General features: G+C 40.1%; 1 protein-coding gene across 1 annotated transcript in view; it reads right to left on the bottom strand.

Moving 5' to 3' along the window:
* The window catches only part of HIVEP1 (HIVEP zinc finger 1), a 77,019-nt gene that overhangs the window by 18,800 nt on the left and 36,261 nt on the right, over nt 1–21,958 (bottom strand). The window contains 2 exon segments of the mRNA XM_068186231.1: nt 566–699; nt 6,969–12,913. Of these exon segments, the coding sequence (XP_068042332.1) occupies nt 566–699; nt 6,969–12,913 (6,079 nt within the window).

Below are 21,958 nucleotides of genomic sequence, written 5' to 3'. Positions count from 1 at the left end.
GTGCAACACTGCGGCTAAAGCAACTGTTATTTGCATCAGGCAACAGATTTAAATTATTATGGTGCAGGGAGGAGGGCTCTCAGTAAATATTTCCATAGCACTTTTCAAATCAGAGCTCTCCAGCCTGTGTATGCCACAGCAAGCTGCCAGAGACAGCACTGCGGGCTGCTGCTTAGCCCCTGGACTATTTCCTTGCCAGCTACAGTTATACATCCTTGCTGCAGAATAGGTATTATTTATCATGTAAGAGAAACATAGGAACAGAATTTACATCTCTGGCTATATCTAGCTGCCTTTAGCACTGATTAATGCTCATTCCCTGGAAAAAAAAAAGAATCGCACAGCCTACTGTTCTTTATTTTATTACCCCTTCTCATAACTCTCATGGCTTCATGCTACTGATGACTTTCCATTTTTCTTGGAAATATAAACCAACATCCACAGACCATAATATGGGAACCGTTGTTTAAAATAAATCAATCAAGAAGCAACATCTCTGCAAAGTCTAGAATCTAAGAAAAAGTATCTTTCCAATGATATCTAGTACACAAAGTACAATACTTGCCCTCCATCAAATATTTTAACTCTTCTTGGTACAGTTTTGATAAATGAGTTTTCTTTATCATGCTCAGTGCTTGATTCAGAGTTTTCCTTATTGCTGAATTCAGTTGGAGTCAATTTTTTCCTATTTAATGCTCTCTGAAAGAAAATGAGATATGCTTATCATTAAAATTAGTGTCTTTCATATGCTATTGAAACATTCAAGTTATGGTGAATAAAAACATCATAAAAGCCACAATTCTAATAAATGGTTTTTAAAACTCTTAAGATACATGAAACAAAAAATATCTTTTGCTAAAATTCTTCTCTACTATGCATTGCCTGTTTCTGGACTGCTAAATCTATATAGAGATTATGGCCCTGTAGGAAACCAGGAATCCTTTGAGTCTGAAGTAGAACATTCCTTTTCCTTGTTCTGGGAAGATGAAGGTGATGCTTTTTAGCTCACAAATAGCCTTCAGAGAAAGATGTGTACAATCAAACCGAAGTGCTTCCTGAACAGCAGCACTGGACCAACCTGTCTGCTGATCCAGGACACAGCAGCACCTCATAGCCAGCAGGAGCTGCCTTCCCACAGCACAGCAGAGAGGAGAAGGGTGGGAAGGAGGGCTGAACCTAGGGAGGTTATTAACAGGTGACATTTCTGAGTGCTAATATTTTTCAAGAACTACAGCTCTTTTGCTCTGGAGACTGACTGTTCCTGATTTGGTGAGGTTATTAACAGGGGTTCCAGAACCCTTCCAAAGCAAAACTCAACACTTAATTTCCTACTGCCAGACCAAATAACAAGAAAAAGCATAAAGTTGTCTAGCAGAACAAAATTGTATTTTGTCACTTTCCATGATTATTAGTCAAAGAACTTTTTTTGTTTGTTTGTTTTAAGGAGGATGAGTTCCCCCAACATTTGCCAATTAAAATCTACCTCTTCCAACCCTAGGATATTTATAAAATGGGCAACAATGAAGGAATGATCCAATTAGCCAGCAATTATTACTGCTATATTTATAAACTGCTCTACCCACGTAGCTGGCACATTTACCTCATTTGCTCATATTGATAAGTGAATAAAATGATGAGAGGAAAAAAAAAAGTCTGGCCTTATGTTTTTCACTCATTATAAAATTTAATGCTGTAAGCTTGTGAATTCTTGGCATGAGGAATGACTTCACTGGCTGGCTTAAAATGACTGATCAGTTATGCTGGTTGTTACATACACTGAAGGGTGACATCATTCTGGCACCTGGTTCTTGCCCATTGTCCTTCATGTAGTCACAGACACTGCCTTCACTTCTAATTCCCACAGGATAAGGAATTAACACAGATCAGAGGAAAAGCATCTTCCTATTCAATTGAAAGCCCTGGGAAACTGCACATGCACAAGCACTACCCCAATCTGTACGCCCTCATACAGCCCTCTGGATTGATTCAGGCTACATTTTCAAACGTCTGAGCACTTCTACCAAAGCACACGACAACTCTGCCTGTGTGTAGGAAGAAAGAAATTTCATCCTGCATGTTTTAACAGCACTCATACAAGGTGAAAGGAGATGATGCTCTGGATGAGAAATATCAGAAGTGAAGCCTGCTCTGATAATCACAACTCAGCAGTTCTGCAGTTCCTATACACTACCTGGCACATGAACTGCTTTTGTTTCCACTGCAAACAGAGAGTAACAAGGTGAGATTTGTAGCTTAACAGGAAGAGAGCTGTGGAAAATACAGAATACACACAATAAACTAAACACATAAATATTCCCAGTAGCTGAAATAATGCAATCTTAAAGTGCCTGATCTTTCAGTACTATATACCAATTCTTTTCTTTCAGATTTAATTTTAAGTAGTGAAAAGACAAAGGAAAAAGAAAGATTACAGAAGTCTTAGATACAGGTTGTTATCCAAACTATGATGAAACTGTTACAGTAAGTCGTATATTTACAAAAGTACTCAGAATGCAAAAACTATCATGAAACCAAGTACCTCTGATGCTCCCACTACCCAATCTTTTTTTTAAACACACGTTTATGTACAGATATAAGACTTATGTGTTAAAATTATTTACCTCCCCTGCTGTACTTTAGTTTAATGGTTATTTGCTGCTTTAGGAAATTGTTTCAGTGTCTTGGACATGTAAAATGCTGATATATTAGAGTAACAGAAACATTGAGTTTATGTCACACACATACAGAAATGCTCACCAACAATGAAAAAAAGCAGTCTGTTTAGCTTTTTCTGAAAAAATTCAAACTGATGATGAAAATGACTTGGCCCCTCTCTACATTTCAAAGAGCAACCAGTCTCTAAGAAGCACAGGTTTCTTGTGTGGGAGTCCTTTAATGTACCTAACCTGAAATCCCCCCAAGCCCCACATGAACTGGTGGAAAGGAGAGAAAAACAGCAATGCTGTAAAATATTTCTCTCTGTGATTACTTCTGTCTTCTGTTTTTAACAGAGAAACTTGTCTCTCTACTCCCATAGAGAAAAGGGCCATGATTCATTTCTACTTTACTCATTTTGCTCCGATTTAACTCCACTGTCCTCAATTACTGGTATCAAACTGAAAAAAAAAATTGCTCTTACGGCTGCCCAGAGACCAGAGGTCAACAGATACTTCTGGTACTTTACAACATCCTTTGGAAAAAAAACACGCTCGCAGCCTGAATCACTACAGTTATAAATTTCAGATTAGAATATTCATTAAACAGTTTTCCCACTGGCACACAGCTACTTGGGGAAAATGTTTTTAATATATTTAACCTTTTACTAGTTTACATGTAAAAATCTTCTGCATTTAACTACTTTCCAGTGGTGAACTGGACTGTTGTGGCATATCATCTAAGAAAGGAAAGCTATCCACAGTTAGGAGAAACTTTCCATTCTTCAGCCTATCCTTGCTCAAAAATAATCACCCTGGAATATTGCACACACTACTGATTCACTTAAGCGAGAAGAGCCAAGATCAATGTGGAGGCTTGAGGAAGATATAACACCAGTGAATTCAAGTGAGAAAAACTGGTGAAAAGTAGTAATAAATGGAACAATAAGAAAAAAAGATGAGGGAGATAAAATAAGCCTTCTCCATGCAGGTGAAACCTCCTGTTACATTTTAACATGCTGCGCTCATTCCAGGAGCTTCTTTCACAATAACATTTTGTGGTTTGTTTTCTGAATCACTGGAACGTGGCAACTTCACCTATTGCCTCTGAGCAGTGAATTGTGAAGAGCAAACAAAATCCCTGGGTTCCTTTTTGTTTGCATTTTGTTCACGTGTATCTTCCTTTCCCATGGCACCTATTGTTGAAAGAACTGCCTTATTTTGTGACAGTGATTAGTAGTGGTTATGCAGCAGCACGAGGTGTCTGTAAACATGGTTTAGTTCTAGGGGCAAACCCAGAACAGTTCAGCAAGTTGCTTTACCTCTGTGAGAAGACCGGCAGTTTTAGCTCCACAAGCAGAATATGCCAAATGAGTCTAGAAAGGACTATGGCTGTGAGAGAGGAGGTGAGACATAGCAGTACTGCATTTTTATTATTATTCGTAAATTGGATTGTGGTAGCAACTAAAGTTCTCTGTCAGATCAGGGATAAAATGTGCAAACCACTTGAGCAAATACAAACCCCAACACCTGCAATCCAAACCATGCTTCCTCAAGGAACTCAGGACCCTGCCAAGCTTCTAAGTAAGAAATCAACCCTATTTTTTTTTTTTTTTTTAGAATTATTTGCTATTTTCTTTGTTGGCTTTGTTTGTGCTGGGTTTTTTGGTTTTGTGTTTGTTGGTTTTTTTAATGGAATATTAATTTCCAAAATGATCTCCAATGTTTTCCATCCTCAGACTCCAACAAAAAACAAAACAAAAAAAAAAAAAAAAAAACCCAAAAAAAACCCACCAAGAACAAAAAAAAAAAACCCAAAACAGTGGAATCACTGGACCTGAGCTGAGGAATTTCAGTTTTTGCTTTTTTTAGACATGGCTTCTGTGAGGAAGATTCCGAGTTGGCGTCAGCTGTTCCATTACCAGGTCTAACTGGAGACTGGTAACACAGAGGTACATTGTAACAGCAGCAGCAGCAACATCAGTCTGGAAAACAGCTGAAATCCTGCTACCTTAATCATTAGAAGGGAAAGTAGACAAACTCTGGAAGTATTAGAAAGAAAAACCTATCAGGTCTTTGAAATTTTTAACTTCTGCCATGGTACACCTTGCTCATACGATCTGAGGTGCCAATTAAAATTTAATTGGTACTATTTGCTGTAGTTTTTTCCTTAGTAATGGCTCCGAGCAAAGCAGAGTTTAAAAACTCCTCATTTCCATCATGTTCATGTGCTTCATTCAAAACGTCAGCAAGAAAGACTGAAGAAAGATTAGTAACTGTGTTTCTTTTGTGGCAGAAGCACTGTAAACGTACCTGACAGCTGCCTATTACAGCATTTAATCACTCCTGGAGTATTTTAAAATGGTGCTGTCAAAATATTTTTTAAAAATATTATTATCCATTATTTGCATTCTAAACAGAATTTGTTTGTACAAAAAATCTGTTTTTCAAGAGACATACAATTGCTTTGCTATTACAGAATTTCTTCTGATAGACTGTTCTTCAAAAATAAAACAAACTTGACTCAATGACACAAGGATGTGAGACTTTCCTTAGAAAGACTTGCTCAACTATATACAATGAAAAAAAGCTAAACATTTATTTCCTTTTTATTTTTTTAATTTAGCACTATTTAAATGCAATATCTCAGGAAATGCATGAGGAAGCAGACTGAAGAAAAAAAGGCAGTAAGAGTTTAAACCAAGGCAGCATACTAACATGGAACCAACAATTCAATTCAACTACAGCACTAAAACAAAACCACTAGCCTGTATGCATTTTCTACAGGGAACATTGTGGATAAAGTTTTGAACTCCGATATAAATCCTAACAAGTCTCCCACTGCCCTTTTGGCCTTAAAGGTTTCAGCATATCTGCCTGTAATTTTGAAACTACTCCACCTATTCACACATATTCTCACATATTCTCTTCCTATTGCTTTTCTCCCCACTGACAATGTTGTACCTTAGCAAAACATTTAGCAGACACAGAAACATTCCAGGGTGACCTCTGACAGCAGCAGTTTCTGTCCCTCAAAACCCACACAAATAGGGGTCTTTTCCCGAGGCTGTGGAATGTCTCCTCTAGAGTGACTGCTGGCCTATGGACCCTGAATCCCAAGGTCTGGGAGGTTTTGCTGATGGCAGCAGGACAAATTACAGTTACTTTTACCCTTCTGCCAAACCATTTCCATGCCCTGAAGGATCATGGAGAAAGGATGTTCTATGGCTTTGCTGATGCCCTGTTTTTGCCAGCTCCAATGTGTTTGGCACCAAAGACACAGTGTCTGCAGTGCAGAGCAAGCAAAAGCGTGAAATCATGCTGCAGGCTTCAGACAGCTTCACAACTTCAGTAGATGGGACAATAAAATCCACTATTGGGTCCACTACAGAGACACAGACACCTGCTGCCATAATGCAGGGCTAAGAGCCACCTTCACCCGCGCACAGCGGTGGTTCCGTCATTAAGGAACACCAAATCCAGTCTAAACCAAACAGCTTTGGTCCTGTCTGTAACAAAACTGCCCAGCAAGTAAAATCTTGATCACATCTGTGCAGCCCCAAACAGCTAAAGAAATAAGAAGAGACTATTTTGCTCTGCCACTTTGGACTCTGGAATGATGTGGGGTTTTTTATGTGGGTCACAACCTTTGCCTGGATTACATTCTTCAGCACAAGATTTAATGTTATCTTTGGAGCGATATCAATCCAAGAAGTTGTCAGTGGTTTTATGGCAGTGGCAATTTTGTTTAATCCTTGCTATTTTTGTCATTATTTCACACCACTCATTAACTTAGGTGGGAGAAAGGGAAATGTTATACTGTTCCTCTCACAATTAGATGATCAGTGACGGCGAAAACTGGTGTATCCATGGACACCTGCTCCAGCTGAGTACTGTTTGGAAGCAGAAAATACCCTTATTGTTCTTTCCTTACCTGGCTTTTAAGGAAAAATATGTAATTATTATTTTAAATTAATTTATATTAGAAGTGTTTAAAAATATTTATATCAGACTTATTTTGTTCTACCCTTTGCCTGACAAACAAATAGCCAAACACATTCCTGCTATAATGAACACTCAATACACAGATTTAAGCTCTGGAACTAAATCCCATTAAAAATGATAAATCCTTATGAACAGGTTTCCTAATTGAATTACTTAAGATCTTTTTAGCAGTTTGATCTAGCATAATTAGAATAAATAAGCACATATATGGCATGTGTCAGGCATATTACATTCTCTAAAATATGAAGCAAGATTTCCAAAGCAAATCCTCTGTAAATGATCAGTATACATCAAACAGAGCTTAAGTACCTTGGTCAAGCTGTTCTTCCACTTGCTTGAATAGACCAATACATCAGATCTGGGGTGCGTAGTTCTTGCTAGAGTGTACAGTGGTTTTTCAACTTTTTGTTTGGAATTGAGGAGGGAGAGAGCTACCTTTGTTGACAAACCGAGTGGATTTGGGTTGTTGGGACTAATGGTCCATGTAGAATAGGCAGAGATTTTTTGATCATTTTGCAGCAGGTGCAATGGTTTTCTCTTCATGAGGTAACACCAGGTAAAATTTGTTGTGGTCTTGAGGCTTGGAAATGACAACCTCTGCATTTCTCCTGCATTTATCACAGCCAGTGTTGCTACAGGCTTTGCTTGGCCCGGGCTGCTGATGTGGGTGCTCTCATCACTGTTAGCTGGGGACCTTTCTTGGCTGCTACTTACAGCCTTGAGAAGAGAACTCTGGCTATTCACTGGAGACAATTCAGAAGGTTTCCTAACTACAAACACCGGCAATGTGGAAGACTTAAGGTCTTCGGATTCTGGTAACTTCTTTAGGGTTTCTGAAACCCCAGTGTCAGATAACTGAGGGTCAGGCAGGTCTGAAGTACTGGCCTTGGTGCTTTCTTCATGCTGTGTAACAACATCAGGATCCAAGAGGTGATTTTCAAGAGGCTCTGTGGTGCAAACCTGTCTTACTAAAACTGGTTTCTTTTGCTTACTAGTAGGGTCATTAGATCTAATGCTCAGTGAATGCAATGGTCTAGCATCTGTCATACAAGCAGCTCCACTCTCATCTTTAACACGTTTTTGCTGTTTTTCCATGGCAATATCTAAACTGTTTGCTGGGGAAAGCATTCGTTTACTTGAAGCTGCAACTTCTGGTTGAGGGAAGAGTCCGCTAACTGGCACTTTCTGAATGACATTCGAAGAGCTTGACAAAGGTGAATTTCTGCTTCCACTTTCCAGTGGTGAATTTTCTAATTCAAATGAATTTGGCAAAGTCCTCTGATGATCTTTGTGAGATTTTGGCAGCTGAGTTTTGCCTTCAAGCGTTGGCACCATCACAACATTTGTTTTGCAGATGGACTGATTTCCCTGATGCTGGGTCACTAAAATGTGAGGCAGGGTTGTAACAGTTGCGAAGCCATAGGATGGCATACTGCTCTGAATACGGACGGGAACCACAAAAGGAGGAATCTGATGTATCTGACTACTGCAGTTATTAGGAACAATTTGCTTTAGAGGAGGCACAGAGTATGGATTAGACATGTCAGGGAGTTTTGTCTGCACTTCAAAGGAAGATGCATTCTCGTCCACCCCAACTTGACTCGGACCAGTCTGAGTTGATAAAGTATTTTTTAGCAATTTAGAAGAGTATGGATGACCTATATGTAATGTTTTAACTTGAAGTTGATACTTTGGAGCAAAACAGTCCTTTTTTTCATCAGGATGACAAGAAAGCGAGTTCGTGCTTAATTGCTCCCCTTGGGTTGATGTTTTAGTAGATGGCTGAGAAGGCTGATGAGTCAAGGATGGCTGGCCTTGATTATTCAACGTGTGATCTAGAGGCTGCTGAGGTGAAGACAGGCTAACAGGATTACAATTTTGAATTGTTGAATGAGGTCTGGAGTTAGTCTGTGAATGCTGAGTACTTGAAGGAAACTCCACCGAGGGTTTGCCAGAGGTCTGCAGCCTGTGCAGTGGCACTGTGGGCACATCTGTGGCATGAGTTACCTGCAATGAAGAAGTTGATTTCACTTGAGGCTGTTGATTTTCAGGAGCAATATTTAAAGATATTTGTCTTACAAATGGCCCCCTCCTCCTTTCTAGCAGAGGCACATGTCCAGCAGCCCCATTTGCAGATGACACTTTCGGATTGGCTACCTCTACAAGCGAGACAGGTTTTGATGGAGACATGTTTCCACAGTCGAAAGACTTACTCCTGTAGTCCACAACCTCCATTGAGGGCTGCGTGCAGCTGATTTGCTCTGAGGCGGCACGTCTCATTTCCCGGTAATGAGGTCCAGGCACTGCCAGTGCGTGTGAGCCAGCAGGAATCATGAGGAATTCTGAAGACTTACTAACAGGCTCTGCTTTGGAAGGGTTCTCAGCCTTTAAAGTTTCATCTTTATCAAGTGAAGTTGAGAAACTAGAGGCATGAGACAAGCTACTCTCCCGACTTAGGCTTCTGGAAAGTGTGGAGTCAACGCTGGATTCAGCAGATGAATGTTCCATTTCAGCCAACCGAATTCTCTTCTTCTTTGGTGGAAGCTTTTCTGTTGGCAATTTTGACAGTGTTTCACTGCGTTGTGGCCAGTTAAACCTTTCTGTCTTTTCTGGGTCACTGCACTGGTTTTCTTGCTCTCTGTCTGGTTCTTCTGTGACCAGTATTTCAGGAACCTGGATGTTATGCTGGCGAACGAGTCTTGATGGCTGAAGTGGCGCACTTCTCTCATTAGAAACTAATTGGCTTCCCTGAACTTCCCCTCTGGGCAGTTCTGACGACAAGGGTTGGTGACGCTGGGGAGTGCTCAGATGAGAGTGTCTGTCTTCTTGGATTACAACTGTATTCAAAGAGCGGTGCTTTGCACCCTTGTTGGGCTCTTGAGAAGAAACTGGTGATGCTCTTTCAAATATCTCTGATTTCTCGAATGAACTATTTCTGCTCAGTGAATTTGTGTGCTGTATTACTGAAATGCCAGTCCCTTGTCTTTTCAACTCCACCTTTTCTTGCACAGCTGAACTTGCTTGCTTTTCAATGAGTGGAGCCGTCTTTGGCTCAGTAGTCTGATCTGTGCCGCGAGCCACAAGCTGAATTTGGGAATTCTGAAGAAGAAGTTTGCTTGGTTGTTGTGATCCTACCATGGTTGTGGCGCTGTGTTTTGACAGACTGGAAGAATTTGCTGGCTTGCTTTGGCCTTCTGTGTTCTTCGATGGTACACTCGTATCATTTTGCTGTGGGTCGTCATCATCACCAACACTTTTCATTTTCCTTCTTTTCCTTATCTGGGGTGTCTGCTCCCAGACACCAGTTGAAGTTGTGACTCTGTAGTGTAGAATTTGAGGCTGTGTACTGTTTGGAGCAGTTTTGTGCTCAGGCTCTCGGATTGCTGCTTTAGTTTTAGGTCCATGCAGCTCTGAACAATAAAATTTTTTGTGGTTTTCAAAATTTTCCAGTTTTCTGTATCTATTCCTACAGGTTTCACATTCAAACATTGTTCCTCGCACCTGAGGGGACTTCTTTGTTTTTTCTGAATTTGATCCCTGTGCCAGGGATTTGCTCCTTTGCAATAAGGATTCATTTGATAAATTACACCCCAGATAATTTTCTTCTACAGATCGCACTGGTCCAAGACCTTGGCTTTCACCAGTAGAAGAATCTTCTATCGCTGCCTGTCTAACCAGGGTCCGGGGATGTCCACCTTGGTTCAGTGGAGTAGCAGGTCCCGACACAAAAACGTCATCGTATAAAGAGCCAATTTTATCATCAAATGACTGGCTTCCTCGAAGAGCATGAGAGGGAGGTATGACATTAGGAGGTACTGCTGAGTAACTGGTGGTAGGCATGGAATTACTTCGTGTTATAGGTAAACAGTCAAGGGATGGTACAGAAAGAAGAAAAACTTGCTTGGATTTCTCAGTGGGTGTGAAAGGAGACTTTGGTATATCAGAGCTTGAGCTAGTTCTTCTTCCCATGGGCTTTAAATCAAACTGGAAAGAATCCTTAAATATGTAAGATTTTGGTGAATCTATGCTTCCTCTTCTTGAAAGAGATGTTCTTCTTGGTTTCACACTATCTAACTGTTTGTCATCCACAACAGCTTCATTATCAGAAATTAACTTTGAGATACGCTCCTCAAGAGTTTTTGTTGCCAAGGGAGGTCGCATTTGGCCAGAGAGAATCAGATTTTTTTCGGCACAAACAGTTTGTACCACTGATGCTACCATGCCACTTGCTCGTGGCACACAGGGCAGATTTTTATTTGGATCTTTCTCAGAGGTCAACAATCCCCTTACAAAAGGAGCTGGAGGGCTCATTGTTTGATCGGCACTTTCAGAACGAGAGAAATAACCGGAATCAGTACTACCTAAACTTCTAGGGCTCAAAAGACATTTTCCTTGCTGATCTTGAGAACCATCAGTTGCCTGTTGTCTCTGGAGTTGAGCATGCACTGGTCCTCCAGTAGATCCTGGCTGTTCCTCTAACAGGCCTGCTTCTACTTTCTGATGCTGCTTTATGTCATTCTCCTTGAATAAGGCTGTATGTGTTAAATTTGACTGAAGAGATGGGACTTTAGAATCTCCTTTTCTCTGTGCTGCAGCAAGCTCAGGTGCTGGCTCTGTCACTTTTGGGCTATCAGCCCTCACTGGAGAAACATTTACAGAATGAACTACTACTTTTGGTAAAGCTGCCCTTACTTGAGGTTCTGTATCATGTAATGAAGAGTCACCTGATATACAGTCTAGGTTGCTTAATGGAGTAGGGCTTCCTTTCCGCAGTGTTTCTGCACTTGAAATGACTTTCACTAATTGTGCAGGTTCCAGTTCTTGATCATCTTGTCTTTCATCTGCAGTGCCTTCATCTTCACTTTCACCGCTTTCTTCCACATCTGAATGAATGCTAAGTGCTTTGTCTGAGTCATGAGATAAGAAGAGGCCACCTGAATCTGGTTGCAGGACTAGTCCAAGTTTGATAGCATGTGCATGAGATTTTTTGTGCTTGTAGAGATTGCTTTTGGTTTTAAATGAAAACCCACACGTCACACAGGGATATGGTCGCTCTCCAGTATGGGATCGGATGTGCTTTTGGAGAACGCTGGGCTTGGCACAGGCCCGATTGCAATACTCACAGACGTATTTCCCTAGCTTTTTAGGCTTCTGGTCTTTCAAGAGGTTACATATTTGTTCTACACCATGGTTTACAACTGATGCTATCTGCGCTGAATTATACACAGGACCTATAGACAAGTGTGTTGAACTTGATGTGTTAATTGACAATGGTGAAGACGAACTAGCTACTAAGGGGTTTTGAGAAAAAACCTGAGTTACAGTAGAAGATGAGGTGTGAACGACAGATGAAGTTACTGCTATGCTGTAGATCTGCTGGAGCTTGGGGTTTTCTTGATTCTGCTGTTGCACCAACGTCCTAGTTAAACTTGGACACATAACAACCTGGTGATTTTGCTGACTGGTTTTAGTAATAAGGTCTTGTGAATGAGAAACTGATTGGCCTTGTGCTTGTCCAGTCTTGGCTGTTGTTGCTACATGCACATTGTTCAATGTACATGGGTAATAGGGAGGTCCAGCTGCAAACTCCTGCTGTGACAAAGCAGACTGATTTTGGACACTTATTGTATTGGATGTGAGACTAGAAGAGGTGCTTACAGTTTTATTTGGTCTCAGTTTCTCTATTTGCATTCCATAAGGGGGGCACTCTTGTGCTAAGGTGTTCAGTTCAGGCTCCATAGCTTTTAGTAAGACATCGAATGCAGTACGCGTACATGGGGATGACGTACTGCAATCAACAAAATTAATACATTCATTACTGTCAGTCTTTGTATTACTCAATGAGGAGTTTGAGAGAGGCTTCCTCTCTGCTGAGTTCAGTTGGTTTGCATCAGTATCCCCCGCTGCCTGTTTACACAAATCTAAGGACTGATGCGTCAGTGAAAGCTTTGTCTGCATTGACGTCTCAGATTTGGTTGTTTCAACTCTTATCTCACCACTAAGTTCTCCCCCATTTTGTTTGGTACACTGATTTCCATTTTGCACGGGCAGGTGATCCTGTGTCGTGGCATGTTCAGAGACATCTGGAAGAGCTTTTAGCGGTGAAGGGTCTACATTTTGCTTAACCTTGGCTTCAGCAGGGCTTCTCAAAGGCGATTTTGGTATTTTTTTAAGATGGTTTTCAGACACAATCTTTTTTCTTTTTACACCCTTAATTGTATCTTGGGTTCCTCTAGTACCAGCATCGGTGATTTCTGTTAAAACACAAAGAGAATAAAAAAGAATATTCAAATTGGATAATGCAGTATATTTTATATTTATACCGCTTTACCACATCTCTAAGTTTCAACAGTAAGCCCTGGGGCAAGACGACTGTACGTCTCTCCAGCCTCCAATATTTTCAGTTAACAGTAAACGTATCTTAGAGAAGATCTACTTTGTTTTCATCTAAAATGAGCAATGCTTGAAGACTTTAAAAAAGTAATTCACTATAGGAAAAACTTCAAAGGAAATGTAAGAAAAGGAAGGCTACTGAAGGAATATTTTAGCAACTCCTTTTCAGACAAGTAAAAGAAGCCTCTCTCTTGCAGCAGTTTAAGAATTCAAATTATTATAGGAAGAAAACGAAGAACCAAGACACATATGTCATGTTTGTCACTTTTTCCATCTATATGTTCCCATAGTCAAGGAATGAACACAACTTCCTCATGGTTATATTTGTAAGTAGATTTATCATGGAAATGGCACAACCACCCACACCATCTGTCAAATACTGTATTTCAGAGCTCCAATTACTGAATTTCAATAGCATTTCAGATGAGCAACTACTGTGGATGAATAAAATCAGTCACACTTAAATGACTTCGTATTTGTGCATCATGAAACAAAATAAACTAAATTTGAATTATTTCATTACTAGCTACACTTGTTGCTGATTTTGTGCAGATATGCATACAGAGTTTTGGGGGGGTTAGGAATAGCAAGTGATTTGGAGCATTTTTCAGCAGAATAATTTTATAGGAAGCACTTGGATTTGTAGACAGTCCAATTCCCTCTATAACAAAAAGCCACAAATAGACTGCATTTCAAAGTTGATACACAGAAACCTTTTTTTAGTGGATACCCAAGTTACATATCTTTGTCTACCTCAAATGTATGATAATCTGTCAACTATTTTTTTTTACTTCTATCCTAGCATAGTCAGAGCCACTGCCTCCACTAGCATCACTGGCATGGAAGAGGAAGCTAAATATTAAATGGATGTAAATTAGAAGGCTTTACCAACTCGTTCATCATGCTGTTAGCAAACCCCCTACTCGTCTGACTGCCAATATTAAAAGCAAAGGAGGAGTCCGACATGACTGGAGGGTGGATGGCTCTGGGAAGGTTCAGACACACACATTTTGGGAAGCAGCACTGAATAACCCCAAACAGTTTTTCCTGCATGAGTAACTCAGGAACAGAGGTTTATGTGCACTTCTAGGTAAAGAACAGCCTTACAACAACACATAAAGGGATGAAATTCTCACAGCCAACTTCACAAGGAGGCACGTGGAAGAATCTCAAACTTCCCAGTTCATCAATCCAACAACCCTTTGGACTGGAACACACTGTCCTTTTGCAGAAATACCAGCTGGATTCCATACTGTGGTGGGAGGAAAGCCAATGCATTGTGTGCATCTGACAAGAGATACTGTAGCTGATGAATCCAGAGTGAAATTCCTGCTCCATGTAGAGGAAATCCAGGCCACGCCTAAAGCTTGCCTAGCACAAGAGAATGCAAAGTGACCAGTAGGGGAAAAAAAAAGCAAAGATGTTATGCTTTCTCCATTCCAGAGCACAACCCAACTGGGATGTGTGGTAACGCCAGATACTTGGAATTTCAAAACCTAAAATCTGCCTCAATTCCAACTTAATTGTACACATGTATTCAGTTAGGGTGAATGGATATTCAAATTACCCTGCAAACTGAAAGATTAAAGCCTACATATCACACAATGTGCTGGTTTTGGCTGGGGTAGAGTTAATGTTCTTTACAGTGGCTAGAATAGGAATTACGGAGTCTTGGCTGCTGGCTGGGGTGAAACCACAGCACACATAATTCATTGCAAGTGTGGAATCTCTGCAGAACCTCACCCATACCTCTCCCAGTCCTACTAGAGAAAGCTTACCTATGAAGAGTAAGAGTCTGTTTTGCCACATTCAGCAGTCCTATGAAAGAGATGCTTGAATCCCTTGCCAGAACTACTGGCTCCAAATCCTACTTCCGGTAACTTTGTGCTCCTCTTGGGTATTCAGAAAGAAATTTCTGTGGTAATTGTTCACTTAACCTTTAAATGTACTTCGGATTTATTGCTGTATCATCAAAACCTATTCCTATTAGGCTGGATTTAACCTATTCAAAGCCAAGCAGTCTTCCATCACAACATTTTGTACTTTCCATTGCTTCACAATTTAATAGTGACTTAAACTAATAACTTATCTTTCCTATTATTAAGGGTGAATTCTTTACAATTCATAGTCTACTGCAACTGTTTTTTTTTCTTCAATAACAACAAAACCCAGTTTTATACAAATCAAAGAGAAAATAGCAAGGTAATTACATAAAAGCATGCTTTTAGCCATGGTTTGGTGATCTCTCTGAAACATGGCCAATTTAATTGTGCATAAGTGATTTGGTTGCTTTTGTGCTGTCACAATCACGCCTCCACAGCGATCATACTGCCAGTGTTTGTACCAGAGCACTACAGGGAGAGCTGGGCAGATTACACAGCTAGGAAAGTAAGACTGCCATGAATTGCAAACATCCAAGCAAATGTACACAAAAAAGACTAAGTTGTTTCATACTGCAGCAATCAAACAATCAAATGATGTGGTGCTTCCTGATATATCAGAATATTCAAAGCTACTGTTTCTGGGTTTCAACCATACAGTGCCAAAGAAAAGGATACTCCACCTGCACAATGTACTGGTGACCTGGAAACCAACACAGCTGAAAGATATAATGTGGCTTACAAAAGCCTTAAAGGAAGTGAAAATGTATCTCTAATATATCAACAAACAATTAAAAAGATTCATTCATTTTGAATAACAAGATCAGAATTTTCCATAAGCTCTTTACTGCTTTACTTTTAAAAATGCTATTCAACACATGCCAAAGTATAAAAATTGTTTGGGAAGTTGAAAAGAAAAGGAAAAAAATAAACAAAGGCAAGTTATGCACTGCATTACATATAGAAAAAGGTGGTTTTTTTCAGTCTTCACTATAATTGTGCTGCTTCTATACCAATAAAATTCCAGTCTACAGAAATCATGAGAACTAATTTCTTATTTGTATTTCTGCCTCTACAGATTTTGTGATCCCAGAGATGAAGTCACAGAATTGCTTCAGTGTACCCATCTATAAAATGGGTACTTACTTGACAATGACTTTACATGGCTTAAAAATTGTTTAAGCCCTGTGTTCTACCATACTCCTGGATAACTTAGAAATCCTTATTATTATTAATAATGGAAATATTAACCTTATGTTTGCTAAAAACCAAATTTCTGGCATATATGGAGAAAAAAAAGGAACTACCAACAACTTTGCTTCACTTACTTTTAGCTTGTCATTCTTTTTGTGTAATTCTTTGCTTCGTATTCCCAGTTTATGTTGAAGGTATTCCACTGCACGTTTCTTAATCTAGAGCTACATGATTGCACAAAGGTTAACTGCATCAGTACTTCCAGAGGCATCAACAAAACTGCCAGAAACCATAAGTCCCCAGATGCTAAATACTCCTCTGCCTTGCAACTTTCAGGAGTGCGATGACTTGCCAGGGCCGTCCGTGCACCCACACCAGCAAACTGACACTGAACAAAAAGAATGTAAAAATAGCCACATGTGGAAAAAAAGTATGAAATTCATCTGCTTTTCTTTCTCTCTCTGCCATGCCATGTGCTCTGCTCAGCCTCTCTGCAGTCACCCAGCCATTCTCATAACTCAGTGGTAATCCCCCCTTTCCTCTGGTGGTGAAGTGGTATTTTTTGAGAACTACAGTCACCTCAGTAAGATGTCAAAAAAGAATCTTTCTCGTAAGTTGTATTACATCAAATAGGATTGAGTTACCCAGGCCAGGAGAAGAGGGCACAATGCCACTGTGCTCAATACCTCATTTTTCACATTCCAGGGACACCAGAGCATCTCTTTTGTGCTTTGCCTGGTTGGCTTTGTTCTGCCTGCTCTCAAGATCCTCCACTTAATTCCTTTGCTTCAGCATGAATTCTGCACTCAAAACATGACAAGAAAAAACTGATGTTTCTAAACATGATTTTGTTCACCTGCAATTTCTCTGATGCACTTTGCTCTATGCACAGGAAATAGAACAAAAGAACACAGGTGTGATGGTGTAGATAGCAATCTGCAGAGTAACTCACACAGCAAATAAGAGAAGTTATAAGTGATCTGATTTTTTCTTCCAAAGCATTAACTGGTGAACCAGACAGTGTCTTGACAAAATGATCTCAATGGTTTTGTTTAAGTTACTTCCAGAACTGCCTGTCTCTAAGCCTACATGTTATTATAACACCCACTCTCTTTCTCTCCCTTCTAATAGAGCTACATGCTTGAACTTAAAGAAAAAAGTAAGAGGGAACCCAGGAAGGGCACCACTCCCTTCTCCCTCAGTGCCATCCTGTGAACATGGAGCAAGCAATCACTATTTATCTCTGAAGTCCAATGAGCACCATAATTTTCATCACGTGCACTCACTTCACATTGCAGAATTTAAAAAAAAATCACTGTTGGCTCCCATAAAAAGACCAAACTTTAAAATCCAAGTGCCTGATCTTTAGCTCCTAATCTGTACTTTGGCTGTCAGGGCACTGCAAGTAAGACCAAGTCTCTTCTGAAAGTCTTCAACTACTAATTGATGTCTTAAATGAATGGCTAAGAGGTTACTCTGACACCCAGCAATGCTAGTGATCCAAAGATGGAAGGGTTCCTAAAAGAGAGAGACTGTTACTAAGGATCTTATTCTGTTTTAAGCTAAGCTTTACATTCTCTTTAATTTTGATTTCACCAAAACTATCAAAAGCACTCATGAATCACCTCACTGGGTCTGTTTCCATGAATAAATAAGGAACATGATTATGAAATGAAAATATAAGTCTTGCTGGCAAATATAAGGCCACCAGAACTCACATTAAATGCAGCAAGGAATAACTAAGTGTTCATTTTTTAATAAGTTACCTTTTTAGATTCTTAGTGCTTCCTACATGTTAAGTACAGCCATAAATATTTTCACTAAAATTACATTTTTTCCCAAACAACAAAACCTTGATTACATAACTGATCCATACGACTATGACAATGTTCACAGCCAACAAGTCAACACGAAGATTTGAACATGATTAACACAAGTGTCATGCTTAATTTTAAGTACAAATAGAATAGGATTTTAAAGTAAATCACCAACAATTTTACCAGTCTTATTTCAGTGCCTAATTTCAGACTTCATAAAGTAGCCAGAGGGTGGTCACTCCCTGTCTCAGAGGTCAGGAGGCAAGTGACAGAACTTGGGGCACTCCAAGCCAGCAGTGGTATTTGAAAACCCCGGTCAGCAGGATTAATGCATGTTTATGTACTTTTATTACTGAGAACACCAGTCCAAACATATCTAGCAGACCCTTAAAAACACTGGATTTGTATGTAAACAATTTCACAGGGATTAGTTGAAAAGTTGAAAAGAAAAGTAGGCAGGAGCTCTGACATTCGAAGGCTAAAGCAGTATGACAGGGATTGGATCAATCCTGTGCTCATCTGTGCCAACATTTGTACTTTTGTTCATACCGGCAAACAGCAGATGATTCCATAGGGCAAGCATAAAGTGAGTATGGCTTCAGGATTTCAGACTGTCTGAAAGAACATGATTATTTTTCTTGGTGTTTTTAACTGACAATGTTGGTGACCCATCAAAGGTATTGTACTGGCTGTCAAGCACAGGTTCCCCAATCCTCTTTCAAGGATCATTTCACACCAGATTTTTGTACTGGAATGACTATTTTATCAGCATAACTTCTCATTATTAACCAAAATACCAAATATCCTCTTAACACAAGCTCCTGTGCACTTGTGTTAGTATGTAGTACCTGCACCCATTTGAATAGTGCCACTAACTTCAATGACAGCAAACATTTTTGTAAAGTCAAATTAAATTTTAATGTCCCCTACCATCAGTGTTTCTCAAGTTCATATATTAAAAGTAATTGTACAGAAAAATAAATATTGATCTATACACATGAAGAAATCACATCCAGTACCTCTGCCAATGAATGAATTATCCAAACTGAAAATTGCTATTTCATACCATCACAAAAAAATTCAGGTGGGAAGGGACCTTAGAAAATCTCTAGTCAAACCTCCTGCTCAAATCAGGGCCAGCTATGGGATCAGACCTGAGTCCATAGGGCTTTGAACTGTAAAGTATTGGAAACCTACAAGAAGAGAGTCTACACAGCTTCTGTGAGCAGTATCTTCCACTGCTTAACTGTCCTCATGGGGAACAAGCCAGTCTGCATCACTCTTGTTTCAACTTGTTCCTGTTGCCTCTCATCCTCTCACCATTCTCTATCACAAAGAGACTGACTCCATGATAACCACCTACAAAAACATCTTTTCTCAAGTCTGTATGAGCCCTGGTCCCTCAGCTTCTCCTCAGAGTACAAATGGTCCAGCCCTGATGGCTGTGGTGACTCAACACTGAACTCACTCCAGGTTTCTGATGTTCCTCCTGCACTGGGGAGAGTAGGATGCTGCTGGTATAACCAGAGTATCTAAAAGTGGTCTAAGGATCGCTGAGTAGAGGCAGATAATTCATTCCCCTGATCTGGTCATGCTTTCATCTACGCAGCCCAGGATGCTGTGGTCTCCCCTGCAGCCAGGTGTGCTGCTGGTGAGTGCCCAGCTTGGCGCCAAATGCACCCCCAGGGTCCTTCCACAGAGCTGCTCTCTGGCCTGTCAGTCCCCGGCCTGGAGCTCCTCCTGCCTGGCTGCAGGGCTTTGTATTCGTATCTGTTGAACTACTTGTCTGGTTGTCCACCTAGCCAGACCTTACCAATCTGGATACAGCAATATTGTGGGAAACAGTGTCCCCTTGTCCCCAACTCTGTAATAGAAGCCATTTTATCATAGTTATCAGAGCTTGCATTAATTTCCATTGTTATGAGATTGGAATAGATAAAGCTGAATGTTTGCAAAGTACTTTTGCTCATGTTCATACCCAAGACACTGCTTGCATGCTTCCACAGGTCTTCAGCTTGTTAAGTCATCACGATCAGAATACACCCCAATGATATATTCTCTCACTACACCAGGAACAGCATGCCTAGGAATCCTGCTTTTCTATTTTCCTTTTTGCTTAATTCCTTTTCTCATTTGCAACTTCCATCATGAAACAAATCCCACCACTAAATTCTGCTCACATTTCACCTTACTAATGGCAAAACTAACAGGCACCTCAACAAAACAAATGCAATATAAAAGCATTCTGCTCATATGGAATTTTGGGGTTTTCAGCTACAGACATTCCAAGAAATACCCATATTGCTGGCTACCAAAAATAAGCAATTGCTAAGAACTGAAAAATATAATTAAATAATGTTTAGTACAAACGGCAAAGTTTAAACTACACAATCTACTGTTTCTACTAATTCCATATTTACAGGAGTGAATTGTGAAGTTATGTTACCTATGAAGGTAACACCAAGGAAAGGAAGAAGTATTTCTTGCCTTTGAGTAATGTTTCCCTGAAATAGGGAAACAGGCCTGCCTATACTTCTTCTTTAGGAGAGAGAGAAGCTGGTGTGGGAGTGAGCAAGGGGCTCCTCAGCCCCCAGGTTTCAGGACCTCCCTCACCAATGTTTAAGTTGCAAAGTTACACTGAAGCTGAAAGGGGAGAATAACGTTCTGGAACTGTTCAAAGCTACAGTGAAGAGATACAGATATGGTCAGCAATTAATTCAAACCATAACAAGTTCCTCCCCAAGAAACTGGAACACACATAACCTCCTAAGTGAAATACAGGAACTGATATGTTTAAAGGTTCCAGCCACAAAGGTGTCCTCTGGGCTAGTCCTCACATATGGTGAAATACCACTGCGAGGGCAGAGAGGATTAGCTTTATAAATTGTGCAATAACATTTTAGCATAAGCAAAGGGAGACACCTTTACCCCTAGGTGCAGGGCTTGGACTTATCAGGAAGCTCTCCCATGATACAGTTTCATCTCAGATGTGAGAGCCTGCCAAACCTTGTTTGGCCTTGGGACAGGTAAAGAGTAAATGACAAGCTGCAGTCTGGGGCTGTCTTACTGGCGGCACCTTTTTAAGTCATGGCTACTCACATCAAGACACCCTTGATTTCTGTAAAGGGTGTAAAGGATGTAACTGCCCTAAGCCAACAAGACCAAGAAATACCTTCTTTAGAGCAGTTTGGTCTCATTTAGTGCATCTAGCATCTCAAGTGAAGAAAGTTAACAACCAGCAGATTTTTAGCCATAAAATCAGCATGCTTGATGAGGAAGACCATGAAGATCAAACAGCAATAAACATCTGACAACTGAGGTAACACGAGAGCCTGAACTGAGACATTCCAATGTCCACATGCAAACAGGAATCAAATGCAACACTTCAACATATCTGAAAACCTCTGACCAAAGCAAAATAGGACTTTTTTTCCCCAAAAAAGAATTAATTTCCTGCCCAGCATGACACACATTAAATGAAACATGACATTTGATACTGATCAAGATTTCCCACCATTATGGTGTAAGAAACCAGGAGAGGCTGAACCACTGTGAAGTTTCATAAGACTTGACGTTGAAAGACAGAGGAAAAGCAATGCAAAAACAGCAGACACGGACCACACAGGCCATGGTTAATGCCTAACCACACACATTAAATGGCAATGTATGAAGATTCAGCAAGGGCATATATTACAGAATTTTAAACATCCTGAAAAAAATTTAAAATATTTGCTATATTAAGTAGCCCTATGGCACTCATGTACTGGCTCTGCATTATAGCACTTTAACAGCTCTCTATTACTAATCTACACAGAACCCTTCATGCTAATCTAAAAAAAGTAATCACATTTTAGGTGCTGTCAAGATAAAGCACATTGACTATGAGTAAGTAGTGAGACAATGCTAGGATAACTCACATCACCAGCCATCACAGCCTGAGAAGTTCTTCCTTGCTGGGCACCCCAAAGACAAGCAAAAAGACAGGATGCCTCCCAAAAGGCATATTAATGAGCTC

The sequence above is a fragment of the Anomalospiza imberbis genome, chromosome 1 (assembly GCF_031753505.1).
Source record: "Anomalospiza imberbis isolate Cuckoo-Finch-1a 21T00152 chromosome 1, ASM3175350v1, whole genome shotgun sequence".
Classification (NCBI taxonomy): Eukaryota; Metazoa; Chordata; class Aves; order Passeriformes; family Viduidae; genus Anomalospiza; species Anomalospiza imberbis.
The sequence above is the reverse complement of the archived record's forward strand: the minus strand, read 5'-3'. Positions and strand labels throughout refer to the sequence as shown.